This window comes from Phaenicophaeus curvirostris, chromosome 22 (assembly GCF_032191515.1).
Source record: "Phaenicophaeus curvirostris isolate KB17595 chromosome 22, BPBGC_Pcur_1.0, whole genome shotgun sequence".
NCBI lineage: Eukaryota > Metazoa > Chordata > Aves > Cuculiformes > Cuculidae > Phaenicophaeus > Phaenicophaeus curvirostris.
The window spans coordinates 7614723-7641445 of NC_091413.1; the positions used below are offsets into that span (position 1 = coordinate 7614723).

Genomic DNA, 26723 nt, shown 5'->3' on the forward strand with positions numbered 1-26723 from the left:
TTTATGAAGGGTCCAGCTGATATGGTCCCTGTGGTTCTCTGGGAGATGGAAGAGGAGCTGAGAGCTGCGATGATGGACACACGGACACCTCAATGCCTGCATGAGGGTAGGATAACAAGCAAAATTTGCTACAATCGATGGTCAATAACCCCTAAATCAAGGAAAAATGCCCCAGAACCACCAAGCTGTGTGAGCGTGGGGCTTTGTGTGCTGCTGAGGCTCAGTGTGTGCTGTAAGGCGCTGGGTGAGTGTGTGAGGGTCATGGACACGTGTGCCCAGAGCACCTGGAGTGCTGTGTCCACTTCTGGAACCCCCAACATATCCAGGTCTCCCCAGAGCCTTCTCTTCTCCAGGCTGAACAACCCCAACTCTCTCAGCCTGGCCTCAGAGATCATCTCCGTGGCCTCCTCTGGATGCGTTCCAACAGTTCCATGTCCTTTTTATGTTGGGGATACCAGAACTGGATGGGGGACTCCAGGTGAGGTCTTAGGAGAGAGAAGTAGAGGGGGACAATCCTCCCCCTCACCCTGCTGGCCACAAAAGTTAAGGTCCTGAATTGCAGCATCCACCTCCAGCTCACCTTGGGAGAGACCTTGGAGCAGTTTCCAGTGCTGAAAGGGGCTCCAGGAAAGCTGGGGAGGGGCTCTGGGTCAGGGAGGGCAGGGAGAGGATGAGAGGAACTGGTTTGAGCTGAGAGAGGGGAGAGTGAGATGAGATCTTAGGGAGACTTGTTATGATGAGGGTGGGGAGGCCCTGGCCCAGGTTGCCCAGAGCAGGGGTGGCTGCCCCATCCCTGGAGGGGTTCAAGGCCAGGTTGGATGGGGCTTGGAGCCCCTGATCCAGTGGGAGGTGTCCCTGCCCGTGGCAGGGGTGGGACTGGATGGGCTTTGAGGTCCCTTCTCACCAAACCCATTAGTGGCTTTCTAAGATGGGGTAAACACAGCAGTGGACACCAATGGATGTGAGCTACGTGGACTTCTGTAAAGCCTTTGAGACAGTCCCCCACAACATCCTTCTCTCTAATTTGAAAAGATATGAATTTGATGGGTAGACTGTTCAGTGAATAAGAAACTGATTGGATGGTCGTATTCAGAGAGTAGTGGTCAATGCCTCAAAGTCCAGATAGAGATCTGTGACAAGAGGTGTCCCTCAGGGGTCTGTACTGGGACCAGTGCTATTTAATATCTTCATCAACAATATAGACAGCAAGATTGAGTGCACCCTCAGCAAGTTTGCAGATGACACCAAGCTGAGTGGTGCAGTTGCCACAGTGGAAGGATGGCATAGAATCATAGACTCATAGAATAACCAGGTTGGAAGAGACCCATCGGATCATCAAGTCCAACCATTCCTATCAATCACTAAACCATGTCCCTCAGCACCTCATCCACCCATCCCTTAAACCCCTCCAGGGAAGGCGACTCAACCGCCTCCCTGGGCAGCCTCTGACAGTGCCCAAGGACCCTTTCTGTGAAGAATTTTTTCCTAATGTTCAGCCTAAACATCCCCTGGTGGAGCTTGAGGCCATTCCCTCTCGTCCTGTCCCCTGTCACTTGGGAGAAGAGCCCAGCTCCCTCCTCTCCACAACCTCCTTTCAGGGAGTTGGAGAGAGCAATGAGGTCTCCCCTCAGCCTCCTCTTCTCCAGGCTAAACACCCCCAGCTCTCTCAGATGCTCCTCTTGTTCTCCAGCCCCTTCACCAGCTTCGTTGCTCTTCTCTGGACTCGCTCCAGAGCCTCAACATCCTTCTTGTGGTGAGGGGCCAGAACTGACCCCAGGATTCGAGGAGCGGTCTCACCAGTGCCGAGTCCAGAGGGAGAAGAACCTCCCTGGCCCTGCTGGCCACGCCGTTTCTGATCCAAGCCAAGATGCCATTGGCCTTCTTGGCCACCTGGGCCACTGCTGGCTCGTATTCAGTCGCTGTCACCAACCCCCCCAGGTCCTTCTCCTCCTGGCACTTTCCAGCCAGACTTCTCCTAGTCTGGAGCTGCCCAGGGTTGTTGTGCCCCAAGTGCAGGACCCGGCATTTGGCCTCGTTAAACCTCATCCCATTGGTCTCAGCCCATGGATCCAGCCTGTTCAGATCCCTTTGCAAATCCCTTTTGGATGTCATCCAGAGGGACCTGGACAGGCTGGAGAAGTGAGGTTCAACAAGGCCAAGTGCAAGGTCCTACACCTGGGTCAGGGCAATCCCTGGTTTCAATCCAGGATGAAGGATGATGGAGAGCAGCCCTGAGGAGAAGGACTTGGGGTGCTGCGGGATAAGAAGCTCGACATGAGCTGGCATCGTGCGCTCGCAGCCTGGAAGGCCAACCATGTCCTGGGCTGCAGAAAAGATTGCTGGGCTCCCTCTGGACTCGGCCCTGGTGAGACCGCTCCTCGAATCCTGGGGTCAGTTCTGGGCCCCTCACCACAAGAAGGATGTTGAGGCTCTGGAGCGAGTCCAGAGAAGAGCAATGAAGCTAGTGAGGGGCTGGAGAACAAGAGGAGCGTCTGAGAGAGCTGGGGGTGTTTATCCTGGAGAAGAGGAGGCTGAGGGGAGACCTCATTGCTCTCTCCAACTGCCTGAAAGGAGGTTGTGGAGAGGAGGGAGCTGGGCTCTTCTCCCAAGGGGACAAGAGGGAATGTCTGGGCTGCGAGTCCCTTCGCACTCATCCCACCTCTAGGGGGCGCTGTGAGCGCCGGATGCACGTGGTGGCGCGCTGCGCATGCGCAGTAACAACGGCGCCGCGGGGTGGGGGGGGAGAGGGAAGGGAGGGGAGCGGAGAGCGCATGCGCGCTCTCCGCTCCCCTCCCTTCCTTCTCCCCCCCTCACCCCGCGGATGTGCGCATGCGCGGCGCCCCGCGTGCCGGCGCGGAGGGGGCCGTCCCGCGCATGCGCAGAGGCCGCGGGCGGGCGGCGGCGGCGCGAGGGGAATTAAAATGGAAGATGAGGAGGTGGCCGAGAGCTGGGAGGAGGCGGCCGATAGCGGGGTGAGAGCGGCGGCTGCGGGGAGGAGGCGGTAGTGGGGCGGGGGGAGACGGGGTAGGGTTGAGTTCGGGCCGCGGAGGGGGTAGGGGGTGGGCTAGGCCTCTTAAAGGGCCCGCGGCCTCGCTGAGGGCGCGGGGGGGCAGCCTGGGCCAGGGCCTTCCCCGCTCCAGGAGAACATTTCTCCCTCAGATCTCATCTCAATTTGCCCTCTCGCAGGTCAAAACCCTTCCTCTCGTCCTATTCCTGCACCCCCTGACCTAGAGCTCCTCCCCTGATCTCCTGGAGCCACTTTCAGCGCTGGAAGCTGCTCTAAGGTCTCCCCGCAGGCTTCTCTTTCTCTAGAGCCCCTCTCACTACTTGGAAGCATTCAGGAATACCGCTGCTGGCTTGCAGAGTGGGCTATGGGACAAATCATACAATCATGGAATGGTTTGGGTTGGAAGGGACCTCACAGCCTATCCAGTCCCACCCCTGCCATGGGCATGGACACCTCCCACTGGATCAGGGGCTCCAAGCCCCATCCAAGCTGGCCTTGAACCCCTCCAGGGGTGGGGCAGCCACCACTGCTCTGGGCAGCCTGGGCCTCCCCACCCGCACAGTGAAGACTTTATTCTTCATCTCCACCTTCCCCGTTCCAATATAAACCCGTTTTCCCCTGTTGTATCGCTCCAGGCACTTGTAAAATATCCTTCCTGGCACTTTTGTAGGCCCCCTTCAGGTACTAGGAGGGCACTAGAAAGTCTCCTTGGAGCTAACGAAGCTGCTTGAAAACACGAGGTTCTGACCCGTGGTTCTCCTCTACCTCCTAACCTCTTCCCTTTCTCCGCTCCGGCTGCAGCGCGGTTGTGCCTGAGCCCCTAGCAAAGCTTCGCTAGGCAGGGAGCACGTGGGAGGTGCTGGGGGATGGCGCGGCGCTGCCCTGCTCTGCTGAGGGGCTTCGAGAAACCATCCCATTGCGGCCTCGCAGTGCTCCTGGCAGGGTCTCTGGGGGGAGCAGGTGGCAGCGTCTCCTGGGTGCAGCAGGAGAGCCGTGGCTGCCCTTTCTCCTCTTTCTTCGAGGTGAAAGTGCTGCTTCGTTAGGACAGAACACGAGGAGGCTTCGCGGGGCCTCGTGCAGCTTCCAGCATCGCCGCTGAGGTTCTCGCCTGCTTTTAATCACCAGCTCGGTAGCTGAAGTTTTCATCACGCCTGTCAGCTCTCGCTTCTGCGTGTGATACTCGTGAAATAACGTCGTTATTTTAGCAGGTGTGTGGGTGGGTGACTGCGGGGTATTCACAGCAGCGCGACGAGAGAGAGGAAACCGTCTCTGCCTGGCAAACCCCTGGTTTAATAAGCTCATTGGGCTTGTTAACGACCAGAGGGCAGAAGGACTTCGTAACAATGACTCGGTGAGAAGGCCGAATTTGATTCTGAGCAGGAGATTGGGTTACAGCAGGCCAGAAAAGGGGAGCAAAATAGAGCCTGTAACTCAATGCCCTCGCCAGGCAGCGCAGAGATGCCAGCGGCAGGCTGGCGGCCCGAGCCAAGCGCTCGCCCTCTCCTCTTGCCAACCCCATCAGGCTGCGGTCATAGGAAGCGGGCGGCAGAGTTAATTCCAGCGCTCGTGAAATCGCTCCATGAAGGGGCATAGCTGATGTCCTGGGAGTTGCTGATAGCTGGGGCCTTGAGTAATGGTTTAAAATTGTAGGGCTGCTCACATCCCAGCCACCGGTTGTCCTTCCTCGTTGTCCTTGTACCTGTTAGGTGCTCTTTTAAAGCCCTTAGAAGGAGAAATCTCTGTCACCTGTCCTTTCCCATGTCCTTTCCCTGTCCACGCTGCCGGGAATTTGTGTTCATGAACTCGGTGGTGCTCGTGCTGCTGAGCAGGGAGATTACTTGGGGAATCGGCACCACGCTTGCAGCTGCTTGTGCAGTTGTCGGGGCTTTGGGTGTCTGCAGAAGCAGTTGAAGCAACGTGAAGAGCGAGTGGTCTGTGGCAGGAGCTCCTCTTACGTGAGAGGAGAGAACAGGAGCTGCCCTCTGGCATCTCTTGAGGTTTAGAAAGGTCATTTCCAGGCCCTGTCCAGCAGGAAGGAGACCCGCTGCTGCTGCTGGTGGCCGCAGGAAGCGAAAAGCTGAGTGGGATGGAGCGGTGCAGAGCGCAGCCTCATTTATTTGTGGACAGAGTGGATGCTGGTGCAGGCAGGGAGTGCAGCTCTCTGTGCTGCTGCAGAAATCAAAGCTCCTAGAGGGTGGGCAGGTTGAGAAAAGAGGAAGAGAGGGCAGGAAGAGGCTCCGCTGTAGAGCAGGCGGTTTGATAGGCTTGCTTGTCGGCAGTTGAAAGAGATTTGCCTGCTGTTCCCTGTGCCTGAAACCCTGCTGCGGAGGTGGGCAGGGGGCTGGGAGCTGCCTGAGCGAGGTGGGTGCCCTCACGGTGTGAGGGGAAGAAGGGAATGAACCGGCCTGGTCCTGTTATCACAGGGGGTTTTACTTTAAGAGAAGTCCTGATTGCCCCATCCCTGGAGGTGTTCAAGACCAGGTTGGATGGGGTGGATGGGGCTCTGAGCGCCTCGATCCAGTGGGAGGTGTCCCTGCTCATGGCAGGGGTGGAATTGGGTGGGCTTTGAGGTCCCTTCCAACCCAAACCATTGTCTGGTTCGACCTTTATCTTATCTGTGGTGGCACAAGGTGGTTCCTGATGGAAAGGAGTGAGAGCTGTGGTCAGCATTCAAGAAGAACAGGCAGGAAAACTTCCAGGTGCCAAGGAACAACTTTAAACCCCTGCTCTGCTCCTGGTGCTTCACACAGTTGAGAACCAAATCGTTACTTGTTTCAGGCCCTTCAGCACGTTGTTGAGGAAACAGAGATGTAGCAGGAGATCCCTGGTGGGCTTTGGGGATACGTTGCCTGCTTCCTGGTGTTTCATTTTTCAATCTTCCACCCGGACGATGTTCCTCAGGATAGGAAGTGCAGCAGGATTTTGGTGCTGGCCCTTCTTCTCTGTGCAGCTTTTGGCGTTGGGCTGTGAGCTGGTTGCTCGAGGCCTTAAAGAAGGTGGGCAGCAAGAGGCACTTCCAAGCTGAGCAGATGCTGTTGCCTGCTCGTTATGTCACCTCATTTATGTCTTCCAGACCTGCTTTCTGAAACAGGCAGTTCTAAAGTCTCTGTAAAAAACCCGACACAGACTTTCTGCTTTGGTTTGGTCGGTGAAGGAGCGGTGAAAGTGATCCTCGGGCATTTATTTTCATCTTCAACGTGGCTTCTGTTTGTCTTGTAGTTCTCTCTGTCATCAGAATCCCCCAGTGCTTGCCAGAGAAAGCTACAGCTGCCTGCGTACAACCACCCCTGAGTGACCGTGTGCCAAGAACGCGCCCTCTGCTCTGGCAGCATCACCTCCCCGGGCGTTCTGCTGGTGCAGTGGTGTTAATGCTGGCATGGCAGAACTCTATGAGGCCTCCAGAGCTGCTCTATCTAATTGCCATCTAATTAAACCTTCAAAATGGCAGTGAAATGGGGAGGTTTTGCTTGCCTGGGAGTTACAGGTGGCAAATCGGCACGTGAATAATGAATGAGTTGTCACAGTTAGGAGTAAGGATTGAAGAGCCACGCTTCCATGGCCCAGGCTGGGTCAGTAAAAGGATTGTGGAATAGTTTGGGTCAGAAGGAACCTCAAAGCCTATCCAGTTCCAGCCCCCTGCCATGGGCAGGGACACCTCCCACTGGATCAGGTTAGTAAATGACTAATGTCACTTAGTGCATGGCTCATTTTCCCTTTGTGTGGCTGTGCTGGCTTTAGGAAAGAGGGAAATCACAAAGGAGAAGTCCATTTGTGACACCCGAGCCTATTTACCTGGTTAAACTAATAATTAAACGTCAGGTGGGAGGCTGGGCTCCAGCTCTGGAGCGGCATCCCCATGTCCAGGGTCACAGGGAATCTGCAGCCCTGAATTGGCACTCTTGATTGCTTGTTCCTTCGCTAACTCGAATTTGAGTGTCTTCTTAATTAGTAACTAATTGCAAGTTGGAATCCGTGTAGATAAACATTAGCCTGGTGACCCAAAGTAGATTTTTTTCCAGAAAAAAGTGATCTTGTGTGGATTGTTTTTTTCACTTCAGCCTCCTCGATGGTGCTTAAAACTTGCTCTGTCCCAGCCTAGAGTCTGGGTTCTGTGGTTAGGCTGCGCCAGCACAAAGAGTACCCTCCGATCATCTGATACCGACCTCTTGTGGGGACATGAGCCACCCAGCAGGGTGACCGAGCTTTGTCCCTTGTTTGTGGGAACAGGGATCACTGCCAGCTTGTGACCCTTCACTTGAGGTTTGCAAACTCCTTCTCTTCCCACTGTCTCCAAACAGGCTGATGTGTCAGCGGTAGAGAGGGCTTCACCGGGCACTCGCTGCTTGCAGAGGTTTGAGCTGGTAGCGCTGTGAGTTGCTAAACGTGATCAAAGTACAGAGCAGTCGAAGTGTGGAATGCTGCGACCTCTGGCCTGCTGGCTGCTCGGGCCATCTGGATGGGGTAACGGGGCTGTGGCGTCTGTGGAGAACTGTGGAACCGTGCGGATAACTGCAGGGTTTGGTGTGGGAAAACAGGCTGCAAGGATGGGCTTTTGTAGAACACTTCCTAAATATTTCCTCTAGGTGTTAGTAATTGGCCAAAAAAAATCCCCAAACTGGGAAATTAAAGTGTCTGTTCCTGCTGCTTAGTGTTGTTTGGTGGGGAAGGTGATGTTTATAGGTTGGGAACAAACAAATATCCTTAATATTTGATCTTGGAGGTATTTTCCAACCTTAACAACTCTGTGGTTCTGTACTGTGGAGCGAGTATTGGGTTTGGGTAGTGAAGCAAATCCTGCCTGGCTCTGCCTCCATCACTGGGGAGCAGGTGCTGTTTCATACCTGCTCTTGAAGAACTTGGAAAGCAGCCTAACAATATTCCAGAAGGATTTGGACCATGCATTCAGACACATGGGGTAAATTTTGGGGCCTTCCAGTGCAGGGATTGGAGTTGGACTTGATGGTCCTTGTGGGTCCCTTCCAACTTGGGTCATTCTGTGATTCTGTGGTCTGGGGATCTGTGTGCGCTGATGAACCCCACGCAGGATCCTGGGTTCCGAAGGCAAAAGGAATCCTCTGGATTAACGGATATAGTGATGTCTTGGCAAAATAACATGGGAATACAGGCTTTTTCTAGGTTTTAGTCTTTAGGAGTGACAGTAAATTCCTGATCTGGATTTCTAAGGAGCCTATGCCATGGGAGGTGGGAAAGGAGAAGGATCTGCAGCCTTCCCAAACAGTTTCCCCAGCTCCATAACACGTCTGTGCTGGGAATACTGCGTGGCGCCTGCCAGGCTTATTCCCAAAAATACTCCAGTGTCTTGTTTCGCAGTATCCGAGCTGCCGAGACTGTTATCTGCTGATGGAAGATGTGAACAGCAGCGCAGCGTAAAGGCCTCTGCAGCTTTCTGGGGTACCGTCCCCTGCTGATATTTAATGGGAGCAAAGGAACTTGGAGAATTAATTAATGGAGCAGTCTGGTTCCCAATAGCCTCAACAACAGGAACCTTCCCATAATTAATAGAAGATTAATTTATCAGGTAGCTAACGAGGAGTCAGCTGGGAGGTATCTTAGTGTTATCTCCTCCTGCTCTTGCTGGACGGTGTGTTTGGAAGCAACAAATCGGCCTCTGCACCTGTGAGCCCTTGGGTGCCCACAGATGTTTCTGGGAACACCCCCCCAGAGGTTAAACCCTGTTTTTTCCTAGAAAAGGGCCTTGAAGTTTATCTCCTGCCTTTTATAAAATGCCAGAGTCCCTGACAGTGCTTTTAATAAGCAGACAAGGCTTTGTTTTTAGTGCTGGCGTGGGAGGATGCAACTCTGGCCTGAATTCCCTCTCTCTAGGTTTGATCTTACATGTTATTTGAGTGAGCGAGGGCAGGAGGTTGTGTTCAGGAGCAATCTCCCGTAGGTACAGCACAGAACCAGGTCAATTGTTCTTTAGAGCTGCGTGTTTGAAATGTTATCAGATTTCCAGGAGAGCACAGCTTCCTCTGTCAGGGATGGTCCTGTGCTCAGGGTGTCTCTTGGAGTTGTAGAATGCTCTGAGCTGGAAGGGACCCACAAGGCTCATCGAGTCCAGCTCCTGTCCCTGCTCAGGACACCCCAACATTCACACCGTGGGGCTGAGGGCATTGGCCAAAGACTTCTGGAATATTGTCAGGCTTGGGACCGTGACTGCTGCCCTGGGAGCTGTTCCAATGCTCCACCAGCCTCTGGGGGAAGAACCTTCTGCTGATGTCCAACCTAACCCTCCCCTGGCATCTTCCTGCTGTTCCCTTGGGTCTAGAGAGAAGAGCTCAGTGCCTGCTCCTCCTCCCCTTGTGAGAAAGCTGCAGATCACAATGAGGTCTCCCCTCAGTCTCCTCTTCTCCAGGCTGAACAGACCCAGTGACCTGAGCTTCTCCTCCCACTCTTCCCCTCCAAACCCTTGCCCAGCTCCGTGCCCTCCTCGGGATGCTCTCCAGCACCTTTAGACCCCTGTGGCACCCAAAGCTGCCCCCAGTGCTCAAGGTGGGGTCACCCCCGTGCGGAGCAGAGCGGGACCATCCCCTCCCTGTCCCGGCTGGCGATGCCGTGCTGGATGCACCCCGGGCATGGTCGCCCTTTGGCCGCCAGGGCCCTGCTGGCTCCTGTTCCACTTGCCCTCGGGTAGAACCCCCCGATCCCTTGCTGCAGGGCAGCTCTCCAGCCCCTCGCTTCCCCAGGCTGCTGTGTCCTGGGTTCAAAATCTGCCACGTTCCCTTGTTAAATTTCATGCAGCTGGTGACTGCCCACCTCTCTGATCTGTCCAGATCCCTCGTAGCACAAGGTATTTGTCAGAAGCCTAGGTCTCTGTCTTCCTTCAAACATTCAGTTGGGGTTGCTTGCTAAACTGGAAATAAAAAATAGCCAGCAGTTATCTTGTTATTCCTTCCCCCTTATCAGCAAAGCTTAGAGCTGCTGTTGTTTAGTGTGTTCAGAGAGACTTTGATGGCAGTGGTGGGGAGGAGGATGCTTTGTGTGTGTAACACAGTACGGTTATTCCAACAAAGTTCTTTAGGCAGCGGCTGGGGCTTCTCTGCGATGCGCTGGAGAACCGGGTTTGCTTTGGAACGTGGACCCCGTGTGAAACTGGGATCTGTAGGAGCCGACTTCTGTTGGGGCATCCCTTCCTGAGGGACACGTTCCTGGCGTGTTGGGGCAGCATCTACCCTCGTGTGGAAGGGCTCTTGATCAGGGAGTGCAGGGGTAGGACAAGGGGAATGGTTTTGAGCTGCAAGAGAGGAAATTAAAATGAGATCTTAGGGAGAAATGTTTTGCTGTGAGGGTGGGGAGGCCCTGGCCCAGGTTGCCCAGAGCAGGGGTAGCTGCCCCATCCCTGGAGGGGTTCAAGGCCGGGTTGGATGGGGCTTGGAGCCCCTGATCCAGTGGGAGGTGTCCCTGCCCGTGGCAGGGGTGGGACTGGATGGGCTTTGAGGTCCCTTCCAACCCAAACCATTCCATGATTCTATGAAAGCTATCAGCTGTGTCAGTGGGTTCTTGCCTAGGACAACCTCACAGGAGCGTGGTGTCTCAGTGTCTGACTGCTTTCCAAGAGGTGTTTTATGGATCCTTTTAGGCATTCCTGTTTCTCTCTGGGTTAAAGGGTAGGAAGGATGGCTGTGATGGGGCTGGAGTGCAGTTTCCATTATGTCCTCATCTACAAATCCGGCTTAAATGTCAAAGAACAGTGTCTTCTTTGCGCCGTTTGTTTGGGTCCTTTTTAGTACCTAGACATAATAGCACTAAAAATAGCTTGCTGAGATTCTTCACTAATCTTTGGGGTGGGTGTTTTGAAAGGAGTGCAAACAACAGTTAGTTTTCCATTATATAAATAAGCTTGTTTGGGAAATGAAGGCTGGAAGAGCCTCTTAAGAAGGTTAATGCCTGCTTTTGGTAGGGTGCGACCTGCTCAGCTGCTGGGGAGGTGCAGCGATGTCCCCAAATGCCGAGTGCGATTGCCTCTCCTCTGAGCCTTTGGGGTGGTTGTAGCTCTGCTGGCACTTGCCTGCCAAGTCAGCTCCTAATTTTATCTCGTTGCCCCCACAGCTCGGTGACAGCGTGACATAGCAGCAGAGAGGGAATGACATCAGCAGTGCGTGCAGAGCGGCAGCAGGGATTTTTGTTGTTGAGAACAAGCCATGTCAAGGTGTTTCTGCTCCTCAAGCTCATAAATTTGTGCAACGTGATCCCCGTCACGAACCGCTGGCGGTGTGAGGCTGCTAATGTCTTGGCATGTTTCTGTGGGGCGATTAAGGGCTGCCTGTTTGAATTGGCAACGCTCTCCACATTTAGACACCTCCGTACCTACAGTACCAACCACAGGAGATTCGGACAGCACGAGTTTGTGGTGCTGTGGCTCTTGCTGCGAACAGACAGGGACAGTCCCCGTGTTGGGAAGCAAACAGCTTCTAATGCATCAGAGTTGGGGAGCTGCTTTTGTTCCCAGCCATGCACTCTGAACATACAGGGAGATTCTTTCCACCTGGGAGTTCAGTGGATGCCTGGAGGCAGCCGGGATCCCCTCAGCAGCACCGGGAATTGTGAGGATGGTGTACGGCTGACAGTTGTTTGGATGGGGGAAGAGTGATGTGCGTGTATTTGGGGAGGATGATTGTTTTATGTTACTCTGCCAGGATTCCTACGTGTGGCGGAAGCCGCGTGCTTTGGAGAGCACGCAGCAGTTCTAGCAGCTGCTGGCGTTAGAGCTGAGGGGATATTTTTTAGCTGACCGTTACTTTGCTCCTTGGCGAGGAGCAACTGTTGAGCCTGCGTGCGGTGGCTCGTGAGCTCATGAGCCAGGGCCGTGTGTGTTAGCTCTGCAATCGCAGAGGGACGAGAGGCAAAAATACTAAGTATTTGTCAAGAAGTGGTGTGGATAGGAGTAAGCAGGAGCGAAACTGAGGCTGGGAAGGGCTGGTTTGGGTGTCAGATGGCAGGGTTTGAAGGATCCCTTGGGATAAGTTTGCGTGTGTTGAGTGAATCACTGAACTCCGGTCTGTTCTGGTAGGGGAAGCTGCGGGCTCTGCCATCAGAGGATGCAGTTGGGAAGTGTTGCGTGTATGAGGGCGTGAAGAGCTGGCCGGCAGCGCTCAGTGCCAGGGTGACGGGCGTGTTAATCAGTGTTTTCCAGCTGCCGAGGTCAAACCGACGCTTTGCAATTACAGGATCTCCTGGTCTGATGAACGGACCGTGACGTTAGCCCCAGGACTGACCTGCAAAGCCACCAGGAATGTAGAAAAGTGGCTTTTATCAAAGTCCTCTCTCCTCTGCTGGGAAGGAGGGCAGAGTGGGGACTTCTTCGTGGCTACCATGTGGCTTGTCAGGCCTCTGTGCCCCGTGGCCCTCGCTGTGGGCTGTCAAGCTTGTCCGTCCTGGTCGAGTGCTCAGCGCTGAGCTTTTGACTCGCAGCTGGCTCCATAGTCGCTGTGTGGTGCCGGACACTGAGCAGAAGGAGTTGAGATGCTGTTGAGCAAGCTCTGCCCTTCTTCCTGTCCTCTCTCTTCCCCATGTGCTCAAGTATTTAATAAGGGCGATTTAAGGACGCTCCCTTCTAGTCGGCTGCTTCCAGGAGGCCCTGGGGAAGGTCAGTTAACTACCTCAGTTAGGAAAAGTGTTTTAGAGACTTTTGTAGCTGGATGTAACCTCTTCTGGCGTAGCGCGGGCAGATGAGGTGACTCCTTCCCCTTAATTTGACTTTCATTGTTGCCAGCTGCTCTAAAACCTCTCCATCCTTGTCGGGATGTCCGTTTCCCTGTTCCCAGCCAGCTGTTTGTCCGTCTTTGTGGGCCGGAGGCAGCTGATGGATGTTTCCTCTGTCCTCCTGAGCAGCACTGGGATGGGATTTGCCTCCCAGTCCTGAAGAGGAAGGAAAAACTGCAGGTGTGTTTGTCCTTGGTGGGAGGCTCTGGCTGTGACCTGGCCTTCAGCTCAGTGCTATGTGAATCATGGAATGGTTTGGATTGGAAAGGATCTCAAAGCCCAACCAATTCTAACCCCCTGCCTTAGGCAGGGACACCTCTCACTGGATCAGGGGCTCCAAGCCCCATCTGACCTGGCCTTGAACCCACCCCTCCAGGGATGGGGCAGCCACCCCTGCTCTGGGCAACCTGGGCCAGGGCCTCCCCACCTTCATCATGAAGAATTTCTTCCTAATGTCTCATCTAAATCTTCTCCCTTCCAATTTAAAGCCAGTGCCCCTTGTCCTGTCACTTGGGGCCTGTGGAAAAAGTCCTTCCCCAGCTTTCTTAGAGCCCCTTTCAGCACTGGAAGCTGCTTTAAGGTCTCCCCAGAGCCTTCTCTTCTCCAGGCTCAACAACCTCAGCTCTCTCAGCCTGGCCTCACAGCAGAGGTGCTCTAGCCCTCACATCATCCCTGTTCCCTCCTCTGGATCAGCTCCAACAGTCCCATCTCCTCCTTATGTTGCGGATTCCAGAACTGAACTCGGGGCTTCTCACAAGAGAGGAGGGGGAGAATCCCCTCCCTGGCGTTGCCGGTCCCACTGCTCTGGATGCAGCCCAGGACGTGGTTGTTAGCCCATGTGGGGGTTCTCATCCATGAGCACCCCAAGTCCTTCTCCTCAGGGCTGCTCTCAATCACGTTGTCTCTCAGCCTGTATTGCAAGTGAGGATTGCCTTGACCCAGGTGTAGGAACTTACACTTGGCCTTGTTGAATCTCATGAGATTCAACAGTGAAGCCCCTGGCTGGTTTTGTTCTTACAAATCACATTCCCGTCCGGAGTTAGGTAGGAAATCCAATCTCCCACCCACTGTTTATCTTCCCAAAACAGTTCTGGATGGAGGTAACTGTGGGCTCTTGGCCCGCGTAGCTGCGTGTCGAAGAGCAAACGCCGTGGTTTGGCATCTTGTAGCAACTTGTGTTCATTCCCTGCTCACTGGGGCATCGGGGAATTACTGTGCAAACCAGTTCCTTTACTGGGTTGCGCCCACTGTGGTTTCTGACAGCCGGGGAGGCTCTGCTGGCAGCGAGCTTCTGGCGTAGTTAAGCAAACTGACCTGAAAAGTAGAGGGGCCGCATTCTGCCAGAAGCTTGGAATTTCCTTCAGGATTGCCAGTTATCGGCTGGTGAAACTGGGACACGCGCGGGTAGGGTTTTTTATTGACGATTAAATAAAGACATCGCTGTTTCAGAGGCTCTTTTAATAGCATTGGCTGCCGTGAGGATCTGAAGACTTCAGCGAGGCCGGGGCAGGTTACCTGAAGGGAGTGGGGCTGGGAGCTGGCTTTGTTTTCCTTAACAAAGTTTCTCTGCGTAATTGTTCCGCTTGCAAAACCCAAACACCTTTGCTAAGGTAGGTATGAGCCTTGGATAGAAGCTGCCACGCTCTCTTGGCCCTCGGGAGTGATTCATGGGTTGTGCTGCCAGCTGATGACTCGGCAGCTGCCTTGCAAAGGGAAGGAGAAGTGCAGGAGGGCTCGGCCCTGCTCCGCCGAGTCCTTGAGCGCACGTCGGGCAGGGCAGGAGCTGCAAAGGAAGGTTTTATTGCAGCAAGCAGCAGGAATGTGGCCCTGCCGGCCAGTCCTCCGAATGGCTCTGGGGCTGAGTTGAAATCGAGCGTATAGACCGATTCGCATCACCCCTGGTGCTTGCTGCTTCTCTGCCCTCCTCTGGTTTGGCGCTGGTTCCTGCTTGGATCTGGGAATACCTTGCTGTGTATTCCTGTGGCTTTTTACCCTTCGTAGAGCTTTCTTGCTGGATGAAGTCATGAAAATGAACGATGAGCGCCTCGCAGCTGCCCTCTCGCCACGATACTCACGGCCCGCAGGCTGCTGTAGGTGCATGGGTGGCGATGGTAAAATCATTCTCCCTGCCCCCTTGGGAGCATCGTTCTACGGAAGAGTGACATCAAATGCGAGCGCGGGCAGGCTCAGCCTTCAGGAAGAGCCTTCAGGTTTTCATTCTCATCTTCTTTTTTTGCAGGAAATAGACCGACGGTTGGAAAAGAAGCTGAAGATCACGCAGAAGGAAAGGTAACGGTGGAAAAACTCTGATTTTCCTGAGGTGCTGTTGGATATCTGGAGGCCTGGGGAGCGGGAGCGGTGGGGAACAGCTTCAAACTGAGCAGGGACCTTGAGTGTGAGTTCAGAAATGGGGAATCTGTCACCGTGCCACTAGATGGCCCTTTCAATCCACAGCAGGACGGTGGAAAAACTTCTTGAGAGTGATTTTATTTCAGAGCTGGGGCTTCCAGCCTGGGTGCAGCTCCAGCTATGGGGAAGGCGTGTAAGAAAAAGACACTCAAAGGAAGAAATGGGTGAGTCAGGTAGTCCCAGCTCATGGCCCTGAACTGACTTGCTGTGCCTTGTGTCAGTGAGACAACTCTTTCCTGATTCCTTTGGATTGGGGCGGGGGTGTCTGATGTTGTCTTCTAGCTGGAAAGTTTCTGATCACTTCTGACAACTCCTTTGTTGGCCTTTTTTCCCCTTTGATTCTTAGTTGGCCACATAAAGAGCCGTGGTGTTGCTTCTCCGGGAATTCTGCATAGGGAAGGGACCATAAAGCAATTGAGATGGTGAGACGGGGGCCAAGGGTGGCTCTGAGAAGTAAAGTGGCAGGGTCGGAGCAGAAAGCTGCATACCCTGGCGAGAGGAGCCTGGAAGTCCCTGCAGGGAATGGAATTGGGGTGCCTATAACAATACCCTCGAAGAGAAGTGCTAAAATTCTTCTGCTTCCCATTCTTTTGGTCGAGTTTAATGGTGTTGGATGCAGCAGGGACTGAATTTCTATCCCTGACTGAGCTAATCTGCAAAGTCGCCTGCCGCTCTAGTTTAGGGTTACAAATATAACGAGGTCTTTAATTATTACAGGCTTCCTCTTAATCACGGGAGTGACATCTGACTGGGAGGAATTCACACGCGGAGGGAAAAACATGCTGGCTGTCGAAAACAAGTACCAACCGAGTGGTTTGTTTTGTTTTGGTTTTTTTTTTCTTTTAAACAGTAGAAAGTCAAAATCTCCTCCCAAAGTGCCGATAGTGATTCAGGACGAGAGCCTCCCTGCAGGTCCGCCCCCGCAGATCCGCATCTTGAAGAGGCCGACGACCAACGGCGTGCTGAGCAATCCCAACTCCGCCAGCAGACCGGCCTTCCCCGTGAAATCCTTGGCGCAGAGGGAGGCGGAGTACGCAGAAGCCAGGAAACGAATATTGGGCAGCGCGAGCCCCGAAGAAGAGCAGGAGAAACCCATTCTAGATAGGTGAGACACCTGCTCTGGAAAGGTGGGGGCAGCATTTTGTGCCGCAGCAGCTCTGCCTGTGCTCCTCACAAATATAGAGTCATAGAATGGTTTGGGTTGGAAGGGGCCTCCAAGCCCACCCAGTTCCATCCCTGCCATGGGCAGGGACACCTCCCACTGGATCAGGGGCTCCAAGCCCCATCCGACCTGGCCTTGAACCCCTCCAGGGATGGGGCAGCCACCCCTGCTCTGGGCAACCTGGGCCAGGGCCTCCCCACCCTCACAGGAAAGCATTTCTCCCCAAGATCTCATCTCAATCTCCCCTCTTTCAGCTCAAAACAGTTCCCCTCGTCCTGTCCCTGCCCTCCCTGATCCAGAGCCCCTCCCCAGCTTTCCTGGAGCCCCTTTCCCTTAAGCACTGTCCTATCAGAAGGAGGGGGACAAGCTGCTTGAAGAGCAAAGTCAGGCTGGTAAGGAGAGAGGAAGGCCTTGTTAGCAGGCAGGGTGTCATGTATCTCCAATATGTGGGAGTTAAGGGAGATGCCAGCGCCTGTTGCAGCTGTAAATATTAGTTCAGGCCCTTGCAAGGAGGAGTGTGGGCAACCAGAGTCATCCTGGTGGGGAATATCCTTGTCCTTGAGGCTTTTGATGTAAGGGAGCTGCCTCCTGCAGCAGGACAGTTGAGCTGGAGCGCTCTTAAATGAGTGCAGGTTGTTGAAACGCACTGCACTTGCCTTTTTGTTTGCAGTGTGGGTCTCGGCTGCTCTTTGGAGAGGAAGCCCTGGTTCATAGAATCATAGAACCACCAGGTTGGAAAAGACCCCCAGGATCATCGAGTCCAACCATTCCCATCAATCACTAACCCATGTCCCTCAGCACCTCGTCCACCTGTCCCTTAAACCCCTCCAGGGAAGGGGACTCAACCCCCTCCCTGGGCAGCCTCTGACAGGGACCAATGACCCTTTCCGGGAAAAATTTTTTCCTCATGTCCAGCCTGACCCTCCCCTGGTGGAGCTTGAGGCCATTCCCTCTCGTCCTGTCCCCTGTCCCTTGGGAGAAGAGCCCAGCTCCCTCCTCTCCACAACCTCCTTTCAGGGAGTTGGAGAGAGCAATGAGGTCTCCCCTCAGCCTCCTCTTCTCCAGGATAAACACCCCCAGCTCTCTCAGACGCTCCTCTTGTTCTCCAGCCCCTTCAGCAGCTTCGTTGCTCTTCTCTGGACTCGCTCCAGAGCCTCAACATCCTTCTTGTGGTGAGGGGCCCAGAACTGACCCCAGGATTCGAGGAGCGGTCTCACCAGTGCCAAGTCCAGAGGGAGAAGAACCTCCCTGGCCCTGCTGGCCACGCCGTGTCTGATCCAAGCCGAGATGCCCTTGGCCTTCTTGGCCACCTGGGCCACTGCTGGCTCATGTTCAACCAACACCCCCAGGTCCTTCTCCTCCAGGCACTTTCCAGCCAGACTTCTCCTAGTCTGGAGCTGCTCGGGGTTGTTGTTCGATGTCAGTTGTGTTCCCTGCCCCATGGAAGGAACTGTAATGGTTTGTCCCGTGGCTGTGCCTTCCCACCAAGGCGAGTGGGGAATATCTGTGTTGCCTCCGTCTCTGATCTCCTTTCTCCTTGCAGGCCGACGAGGATCTCCCAGCCGGAAGACATCAGACAGCCCAATAATGTGATCAGGCAGCCGCTGGGTCCCGATGGCTCACAAGGCTTCAAGCAACGCAGATAAACGTGGGCGAGCGATGCTGCTGCAGAAGGCAGGATCCGCCACCACGGGTCGCGCTGCTGGGGCGGACAAACGGACCTGAGCAAAGGGAACTCCCTGGTTTCTTTGCACTGTGACCCCCTTTGCTCTGCCCACTGTGACCTTCAACCCCACGCACTGTGACCTCCCCTCTCCACCCACTGTGACCGGCAAACCGGGAAGGGCTGTCCCCGAGCCGTCGGGAAAGGAAAGGGGACGACGAGGGGCAGGGGAAAAAGGACTCGAAGGGGCGCAGGCAGGTGCGTGCGCGTGCGCCGTGGGGCTCGAAGCTAGCGCCAGCAATAATGTTTGTACTCGAAACCTGGGATTTAGAGGAAAGAATGGGAAGCCTCCCCAGACGCGCATGTTGTCCTCATCACTTTACGAGTGAGTTCTGTTTCCAGGGATCTCTGTTGTTTTCTTTTTGTCCGTTTGTTTCCTGTGTATCAGCTCACAGAGTGCACGGGAAGGGTTGGAACTCTTGGTTTTAACGGAGAGAGGTGGCTCGGGGTTAGAAAAGGAGTTTCAATGAACTTCTGTCTCTCTAACGGCTCCGCTTCGGCAAGCTCATGCTTCTCCTCCTCTATCCTGCTGCTGCAAAGCACCTGGAAGTGGATTCCGGATATCTGGTTGTTCCGATCGCCCTGGGAGCCGTCGGAGTCCGACCTAGTTTACGTCTTGCACCCGTTCAAGCTTGGAATTTCTGCTGGCTGTGAGGAAAAGCTTCACACACACATATTTTCTTGTTTTCCTTTTTTGTATTTGGGGAGAAGGGAACGTAGCCGGATCCCGTGCCTGCTGCCTGGCTCTGTTTGCAGCAGAGAGCACCGGGCTGTGGAGACACAGGGCTCTGCGGGAAGGAGAGCAGCTTGAGGGAGCCCCGCTCCGTACAGCACGACATCCCCGGGCTCTGAACCGGAGTCGGAGCGAAGGTCACGGTACGAGCAGCGTTTGCCTTCCGAAACTGCAGTCGTCGGGGAACAAAACTGGCGTTGGATCAAACGTGGATGATTCCCCCACTCTTCCCTCCACAACTGGCTCCCTGCGAGGCTTCAGGGAAGGTGTTTTCCTCCTCTTGGCTCCCAGGGAGAGAACACAGAGGCTGGGGCTCCTCCAGAGCGTGGATGCTCCCGCCGGAAAAAGCTGACCTACCTTGTTATCAAGGGGTGAGATGAACACTAAATGCTCTCCTCGGAGGGGACGGTACCTGGAAAACCAGTTCTGGTTGTCGGCGGATGGTTCTGTACGGGTGCAGCCTTCCCTGCTGCTTTGTGCTCAGTAGGTTCAAGGGTAAACGAGCAAATCCGAACCTTTTCCGCGCTTAGGGAAGCGACCGTACAACAACAACAAAAAAAAAAAGACGTGTATGGAAATAACAGCTTACAAATTATCGGTAAAATAAAACTACCTGTGTACAAAAAGAATCCGCTAGAGCGTTAATTAGCTGATTGAAGCTGATTAAAGCAGTGAGGATGGGGCGGGGTGGGGGCAGGTATCCCAACCGCCAGCGCTGTTTTGGGACAGGGGCTCATTTATCCCCCGTCTCCGTGCAGGCTGGTGCTTGGGATGAGTCCCGGTGGGAATGGGAGAGGAGCAGGACGTCAGCAATAACCGTAGTCACCGCGCCTTTCCTTAATTACTGCTAAAAATAGCTTTTAATGGCCAAAAACCCCCAAATCCACTCAAATCCTGGTATAGTTGGCCAGTGTTAAGGTCGTCGCCTCCTCCGGCACCGCCATCCCCTGCTCCTCCATCCCGGTGCCCAGGATACGTCCCGCCCGCGGGCAGGGCTCGGCGTTCCTGCGGGAACCCCCCCCTCATCCCAGGGAAGGTGGAAGATGAACACGGTCTCGTGTATTTTCACCCCAAAAACCCCCGTGCGCCGAAGAGAAAACGTTTTATAAATTGTATTTTAAATAAATGTCTCTAAACTTTTAACGGCATTTTTTTTTTTTCCTCCTTTATCCCCGGCTCTCGCAGGGGAGGCGGCAAGAGGGATGTTGCGGTGGCTGCTCGAGCTCCCAGCGCGAGTCGATGCTTAAGGTGCTTAAAAATTCATCCAAAAGGTAAAATCTGGGAGCGCTCGGCTGCAGTTATGCCGGTATTTACTCAAAAAGGGGATATTTTGCCCTGGTTTTATGCTCCCTGCGCTCCGAGGAGGGTGGGAAGCGGCAGCGTTTGGAGGGAAGACATAGTTTCCCAACTTGGCCACGACTTGAGGAGAAAAGTGAGGTTTTTTGTTCAACTTTCGGTTTCTTTGCTGTGTTTTATCCCATTGTTTGGGGTGCCCTGGCCTCCCCTCCTCCTGGAGGAGGCAAACAGAGCTGCAGGGGTGCTGGCAGCTCCCTCAGCCGCCGGCTGCCTCTTCATTCTTATTTTTAATGCCTTTTTTTCACGTGAAATCGGGAAGAAACGGGATTTCCCTTGGTTGGGGTGGGGGATCCTGCAGGTCGTCCCGGCCGCCAGGGGGCGGGGCGGAACCATCGAGGCGGGGCCAGAGCGGCGGCGGGCGGGGCCATCGAGGCGGGGCCAGAGCGGCTGCGCCGGGCGGAGGGGAGAGGGCAGAACCATCGAGGCGGGGCCAGAGCGGCGGCGGGGCGGGGCCATAGAGGCGGGGGGCGGGGCCAGAGCGGCGGCGGGAGGGCTTCCGCCGCGATGGCGGCGATGGCCGTGGCGGGGGAGGAGGAGTACGAGGCGGTGCTGTGTGTGAAGCCGGCCGTGCACGTTTACCGGGTGCCGCCGCGGGCCTCCAACCGCGGCTACAGGTGGGGCCCGCGCCTCTCCAGGGCCCCGCGGGCTGCGGGGCCGCCTCCTCTTGGGGGACGGGGAGTCCGCCCCCTCCTTCTGGGGGCCCCTTCCCCGTGGGGTGAGGGGTTTGCCTGCTCCCTGGGGTTGTGGGGGGCCCCTCCTTGTGGGGTACAGGGTGTTTTCCTCCTCCCCGTGGGGCGCAGGGGGTGTGTCCCCTCGCCACTGAGTGCTGAGGGATTTGAGCTCTCCCTGTGGGCTGTGGGACGTTTGCCCCTTCCCAGGGTCCCTTCCCCGTGGGGGTGTGTGTGAGTTTTTCCCCCTCCCCAGGAGATGTTTGCCCATCCCTTTAGTGTGCAGGGGGTTTGTCCCTCCCCGTGGGTGTGGAGGACCCCTCCTTGTGGGGTGCAGGGGGTTTGTCTCCTACTCATGGGGTGTTTGGACCCTTCTTGTGGGGCTTGGGGGTCCCTTGCCCGTGGGGCGGAGGGGTTTGCCCCGTCCCTGGGGTTGTGGGATGTGGGGGCAAAGCCTATGGGGTGTTTGACCCCTCCCTGGGGCTGTGGGGTCCCCTCCCCACGGAGAGGTGCGTGGGGTTTGTTCCCTGCTGTGGGGCAGCAGGACTGTCCCTGTGAAGCGTCCCTGTGCCCCATCCCAGCCCCACACTGGGGTCTCCACTCCTGCTGTGTTTTGGGGCCCCTCACTCCTCAGCCTGCCCTAAAGGCCAGAGCCAGGTTGGAACCAGCGCCGCTCGGCACCGCCGACAAGCAGCTTTCGAGCTGGAGATCCTGCGGAAAGGGAAGTGAAACCTCTGGTGCTGTTCGTGCCCGAGCCCTGCTGGGACCTGACGCCTCCGTTTGCAGGGGCCCAGCTGGGTTTGGGTGAAACGAGAGGCCTCACCACGAGCCTCCCTCCTTCTGCAGCGAGCGTGGGTGCGAGCGGGTTCTCACCTGCGCTGCTTTGGTTCTGGCGATGGAGGGAGTGGAGTAGATGAGCTCTCTGACAAATGACGGGGTGTTAAAATAGGTCGGTGACATTGTCTGGGACGTGAGAGGTGGCTCAGATGCTGGTTGACGCTTCCTCTTTCTCCAGAGCCGCAGAGTGGCAGCTGGACCAGCCGGCGTGGAGCGGCCGCCTGCGCATCACGGCCAAGGGCAAGATCGCCTTCATTAAGCTGGAAGACAAAACCTCGGGTGAGGAGAAGGAAGGACGACGACAGCTCCGCGCCTCTTGCTGGAGAGGAGGATGACACGGAGATGCTGCCCTTAACCCGCTCCCACTTCTCTTTTTCAGGAGAACTTTTTGCCCAGGCGCCGGTGGAGCAGTTCCCTGGCATCGCTGTGGAGAGCGTGACGGACTCCAGCAGGTACTTTGTCATCCGGATCGAAGACGAGAACGGTACGTGGTGCTACACGGGGGACAGGTTGAGGGAATTACCTCAGGAAAGCTTCAGTTGCTCTTTATTTGTGATGGATTCCTGCTCTCAAGTGCTAAATATTCCCTGTGTGGGCTGGCAGAGCGACAGATTATCTCGTTCCCGTGTGCGAGCCGTGCTCTGTTCTTCACCAGGAACAAAAACAGGGTAATTTTCCTGCTCAGCATTAGCATGGGAACCCTTCTGTATAAAAGATCGTCGCTGTGATGCCACCTGCTGCTTTTTCTCGCTTAGGTGAATTTAGAAGCTGGTTTTACTAAGCCCATATGTGCAACTGTGAGGCTAAAGGCCTCTCTGGTCCCATAGCTCCATCTCCAGAGTCCCAGCTCCAGCTGGAGGAGGCAGCGGGCTCAGGGATGTGCAGGACAAAGCATCCCCACCCTCTTCCTCCACCACTTTGCACCTCCAGCTCTTCCTCTCCCTCCTTCCTGCACTTGGTCCTGCACTTGGGGCACAACAACCCTGAGCAGCTCCAGACTAGGAGAAGTCTGGCTGGAAAGTGCCTGGAGGAGAAGGACCTGGGGGTGTTGGTTGACAGCGACTGAACATGAGCCAGCAGTGGCCCAGGTGGCCAAGAAGGCCAATGGCATCTTGGCTTGGATCAGAAACAGCGTGGCCAGCAGGGCCAGGGAGGTTCTTCTCCCTCTGGACTCGGCCCTGGTGAGACCACATCTCAAATCCTGGGGTCAGTTGTGGGCCCCTCACCACAAGAAGGATGTTGAGGCTCTGGAGCGAGTCCAGAGAAGAGCAATGAAGCTGGTGAGGGGGCTGGAGAACAAGAGGAGCGGCTGAGAGAGCTGGGGGTGTTTATCCTGGAGAAGAGGAGGCTGAGGGGAGACCTCATTGCTCTCTCCAGCTCCCTGAGAAGAGGTTGTGGAGAGGAGGGAGCTGGGCTCTTCTTCCAAGGGACAGGGGACAGGATGAGAGGGAATGGCCTCAAGCTCCACCAGGGGAGGTTCAGGCTGGACGTTAGGAAAAAAATTTTCATGGAAAGGGTCATTGGTCCCTGGCAGAGGCTGCCCAGGGAGGGGGTTGAGTCCCCTTCCCTGGAGGGGTTTAAGGGTCGGGTGGATGAGGTGCTGAGGGACATGGGTTAGTGATTGATGGGAATGGTTGGACTGGATGATCCAGTGGGTCTTTTCCAACCTGGTGATTCCATGATTCTATGATTCCCCAGGCCGCCGAGCGTTCATCGGAGTTGGCTTTGTTGACCGTGGGGATGCCTTTGATTTCAACGTGGCTCTCCAGGACCATTTCAAGTGAGTTTGTGCCTCTCTCCGTGTCCTCTCAGCTCGACGGTTCCTCGTGGGCGCCTGCCAGAAGTGATGGGGGAGAGGAAACTCTGAGCTCCTGTGTGAGCACAGTGTAAAGAGGTGGAAACGCCTGTTGCTCTGCGCAGCCTTTGTGCAGGCGGCTCTCCTGCTTGCTCTGTTTCCCAGCAGGCTCCCAAACTGGGTTTCCCTCTCCAAAACTGTCTAAATTGCCTAATTCCTTTTAATTTCTTCACATGCTGCTGGTAGAGGGCTGCTCCTGAGCGGCTGGGACGCTGCTCCAGCTGCTGGCACACAGTGGGGCTTTGGGATAGGGTGGGATGGGGTGGGATGTGGAGGATCTGGAGGATCTGGAGCTGGCAATGTGTGCTCACAGCAACAGCCGTATTGTGGGCAGCGTCTGAAGCAGTGGGACCCGAGGGGTCTACCCTCTGCTCCTCTCTGGTGAGACCAAACCTGGAGCCCGGCACTCAGTTCTGGAGTCTTCAACACAGGAAGGACATGGAGCTGTTGGAACGAGTCCAGAGGAGGCCACGGAGATGATCTGAGGGCTGAAGAACCTCCTGTATGAGGACAGGCTAAGAGAGTTGGGGTTGTTCAGCCTGGAGAAGAGAAGGCTCTGGGGAGGACTTAGAGCAGCTTCCAGTGCTGAAAGGGGCTCCAGGAAAGCTGGGGAGGGTCTCTGGATCAGGGAGGGCAGGGATAGTATGAGGGGAATGGTTTTAAATTGGAAGGGGAAAAATTTAGATTAGACATTAGGAAGAAATTCTTCTCTGTGAGGGTGGGGAGGCCCTGGCCCAGGTTGCCCAGAGCAGGGGTGGCTGCCCCATCCCTGGAGGGGTTCAAGGCCAGGCTGGATGGGGCTTGGAGCCCCTAATCCCCTGATCCAGTGGGAGGTGTCCCTGCCCATGGCAGGGGTAGGACTGGATGGGCTTTGAGGTCCCTTCCAACCCATTCCATGATCCCATGATCTGTGCGCTCGAGTGCTGGCGCTGTAGGAATCCCCTGGCACTGCCTGTATCATTTCCCCGTGCCCGACTCGCTCTGGGCTCACGTCCAGCACCTTCCAAGAGCGGCTGCCAGGCGGAGGGGATGCTCCTGGGAAGGATTTCCTCGCGCTGGCTCTTGATATGTCCTTCTCTTACCGAATTCTTGCAGGTGGGTGAGGCAGCAGAGCGAGCTGGCCAGGCAGGCCGAGAACCCCGATCAGGGACCCAAGCTGGATCTGGGCTTCAAGGAGGGGCAAACCATCAAGCTCAACATTGCGGTGAGGGGCTTTTCCAGCTAAACCCACTTCTGATATTTCCCTTTGGTGGCACAAGAGGGAGCAGCGGCTTCTCCCCCAAATCCCAGTGCAGGAGGAAGCCTGGAAGGAGAGCCCTTTGTGATAACGCTGCGTGCAGGGTTTTGCAGAGTGACTGTGTTACAATTCCTGGTTACAGAACCAGGTTGTGGATTCGGGACGGGGATTTGAGGGGAAAATACATCCTTGGTTTGACCCTTCTTACTCCTCTGGCAGTGGGACATTGTGGCACAGCCATTTTTTCTCAAGAATAGAGCAATTTGGCTTCTTGTGACTCGTGTATGGGAGGAATTTAAACGTGATACCACCCAGGTTTCCCTCTCTTTCAGAACATGAAGAAAAAAGAAGGAGCAACAGGGAACACCAGACCGCGTCCCGTGAGCCTTGGGGGCCTGAGCTTGCTCCCACCACCTCCTGGAGGAAAATCTACTCCGGTTTGTCCTGGAGAGCGGCCGTCTTCGCTCTCCACTCCTGCCCAGCTCCCAGGCACCCCCATCACAGGTCTGTGGTCACACAAGGACGGCTGTAAAGCTCCTTAGATTCAGTTTTACCCATCAAAGTTGGGAAAACAGAGAGGGAATCTGGGAATAAGAGTGAGAAATAACCCCTGATGTTTGTTTTCTCTCTTCCCGACTTTCCTGGCTGCCGACAGACTCCCTCTTGTCCTGGCCGCAGCCCGCTGCTCCCTCTGCCGCCGCCGATGCCTGGGGAGACTTTGCCAAAGCTTCAGGGTGAGGCTGTGCGGGGTTTTTGTGTGGTGTGGGCGATCCCTGCAGCGTTAGAACCCCCAGTCCGGACGGAATCCCGCTGGTTTTCCTGTCCCCCGCTGCTGGGGTGGGGGCATCGCTTCATCCAAACACCTTTTCTGGGATTTAAAAGCACCTCTTGACAGCGTGTGGCACAAATTCCCTGCGTTCAGAGCAGGTCCGTGGGTGCTGCCTTCCTCTTCTCCCCATTCCAGCAGCGTGTCCTGTCTTCCCCGGCCGCTCTGCGCGGCGGAGACTTTTGGGGTGACCCCAGAGGACCCATTTCTGTCTGCCTGGCTTCTTCCTACTGTCCAAAATCTCTTTCTTCCTCTTCTTTTTTCTCTCTCTCCAGGTCCTCTTCTAACCAGCCTCAGACGAACACAGGCTGGGTTCAGTTCTGACCTCAGCCCCTCATCCACGTGGTTGCTGGGATCATCATGATGCCTTCAGGACCAAAGCAGGGGCTTCAGGAAACTCTGCCCCTGCCCTTCTACCCTTTCCCACCTTGAAATGCTGATATAAGTGCTGCAGAGCAAACACACACATGCCTTAAAACACTCCACACCAGCGCCTTCCGTGTCAGAGGCCTTTTCTTTTCCATCTGGATCGCAGCAAATCTCTGAAGCTTCTCCTTTCTCCATAAAAAAGCCATCGGCTCATCACCTCTCCTGGAAAACGAGAGGGTGAGCGCGTGCTCGGCACAGGAGGACCCTCGCTCTCCACCCTGCCCCAGGGAGTGATTTTCGCTACAGGTTTATACGATAGAGCCTCTTTGGAGCCTTCTCCTCTTTCTTCTCGTGTATTTGGGCTGCATAAATCCTTCCTGCTGTGGGGAGCAGCCTCTCAAAGACACTTCATCTGTGGGGAGCAGCCTCCTGGAGACGCCTCAGCTGCAAAATCCAGCTGAATGCACTGCTGAGATGCAGGAGGAGGGGAGCCAGATGCTAAAATTCCTCATTTCTTGCTCCAGGAAAGCTTTTTCCCCCCTTTATTTTTACTTCATTCTGCAGACGCTTAATTAAGCGGTTTCTGCAGCAAAGGACAGGATGGAGTTGGTCTCTTTGACAGAGCTGGGCTTGAGATTTTTCTTTAAATAAATATTTTCTTACCTATTTATTAAGGCCTTTGGTGTACAGAGTCCTCAGTGCCTCAGGGTTTTATTCCATCCAGCTGCTGTGTGTTCTGGTTTCAAAGCTTAACTTCACCTGGCAGCGAGTGTGCAAGTGCAGGTGAATAATGAAAGCACTTCGAAATGAATAATAAA

At 55.1% G+C, this 26723-nt stretch overlaps 2 protein-coding genes across 3 annotated transcripts; both read left to right on the top strand.

Moving 5' to 3' along the window:
- The first annotated feature begins 2771 nt into the window (after positions 1 to 2771).
- On the top strand, positions 2772 to 19900 carry SZRD1 (SUZ RNA binding domain containing 1). Its single transcript, XM_069874488.1, has 4 exons — positions 2772 to 2972; positions 14970 to 15019; positions 15990 to 16244; positions 17845 to 19900. The coding sequence occupies exons 1-4, from the start codon at positions 2772 to 2774 to the stop codon at positions 17945 to 17947; spliced, it is 609 nt and encodes a 202-aa protein (XP_069730589.1). The 3' UTR covers positions 17948 to 19900.
- A 698-nt stretch (positions 19901 to 20598) lies between these two features.
- NECAP2 (NECAP endocytosis associated 2) lies at positions 20599 to 26579 on the top strand. 2 transcript variants are annotated; one of them, XM_069874749.1, is made up of 8 exons: positions 20599 to 20727; positions 21797 to 21897; positions 21998 to 22102; positions 23317 to 23398; positions 24569 to 24677; positions 25043 to 25214; positions 25366 to 25444; positions 25812 to 26579. In XM_069874749.1, exons 1-8 carry the CDS (start codon positions 20618 to 20620, stop codon positions 25858 to 25860), a joined length of 807 nt encoding a protein of 268 aa, XP_069730850.1. In that variant the 5' UTR covers positions 20599 to 20617; the 3' UTR covers positions 25861 to 26579. The 2 variants fall into 2 exon arrangements, with proteins under 2 accessions (XP_069730850.1, XP_069730851.1); XM_069874750.1 differs by lacking the exon at positions 25366 to 25444.
- The last annotated feature ends 144 nt before the right edge of the window (positions 26580 to 26723 follow it).

Excerpts from the sequence above, each read along its gene's own strand:
- SZRD1 (XM_069874488.1), top strand. The coding sequence starts at position 2,772 with ATGCGCGCTCTCCGCTCCCCTCCCTTCCTTCTCCCCCCCTCACCCCGC. Across the intron at positions 2,973-14,969 it reads AGGAGGCGGCCGATAGCGGG|GAAATAGACCGACGGTTGGA; the intron begins GTGAGAGCGGCG and ends CTTTTTTTGCAG. Across the intron at positions 16,245-17,844 it reads GAGAAACCCATTCTAGATAG|GCCGACGAGGATCTCCCAGC; the intron begins GTGAGACACCTG and ends TTCTCCTTGCAG.
- NECAP2 (XM_069874749.1), top strand. The coding sequence starts at position 20,618 with ATGGCGGCGATGGCCGTGGCGGGGGAGGAGGAGTACGAGGCGGTGCTG. Across the intron at positions 24,678-25,042 it reads CCATCAAGCTCAACATTGCG|AACATGAAGAAAAAAGAAGG; the intron begins GTGAGGGGCTTT and ends CCTCTCTTTCAG. Across the intron at positions 25,215-25,365 it reads CCCAGGCACCCCCATCACAG|ACTCCCTCTTGTCCTGGCCG; the intron begins GTCTGTGGTCAC and ends GGCTGCCGACAG.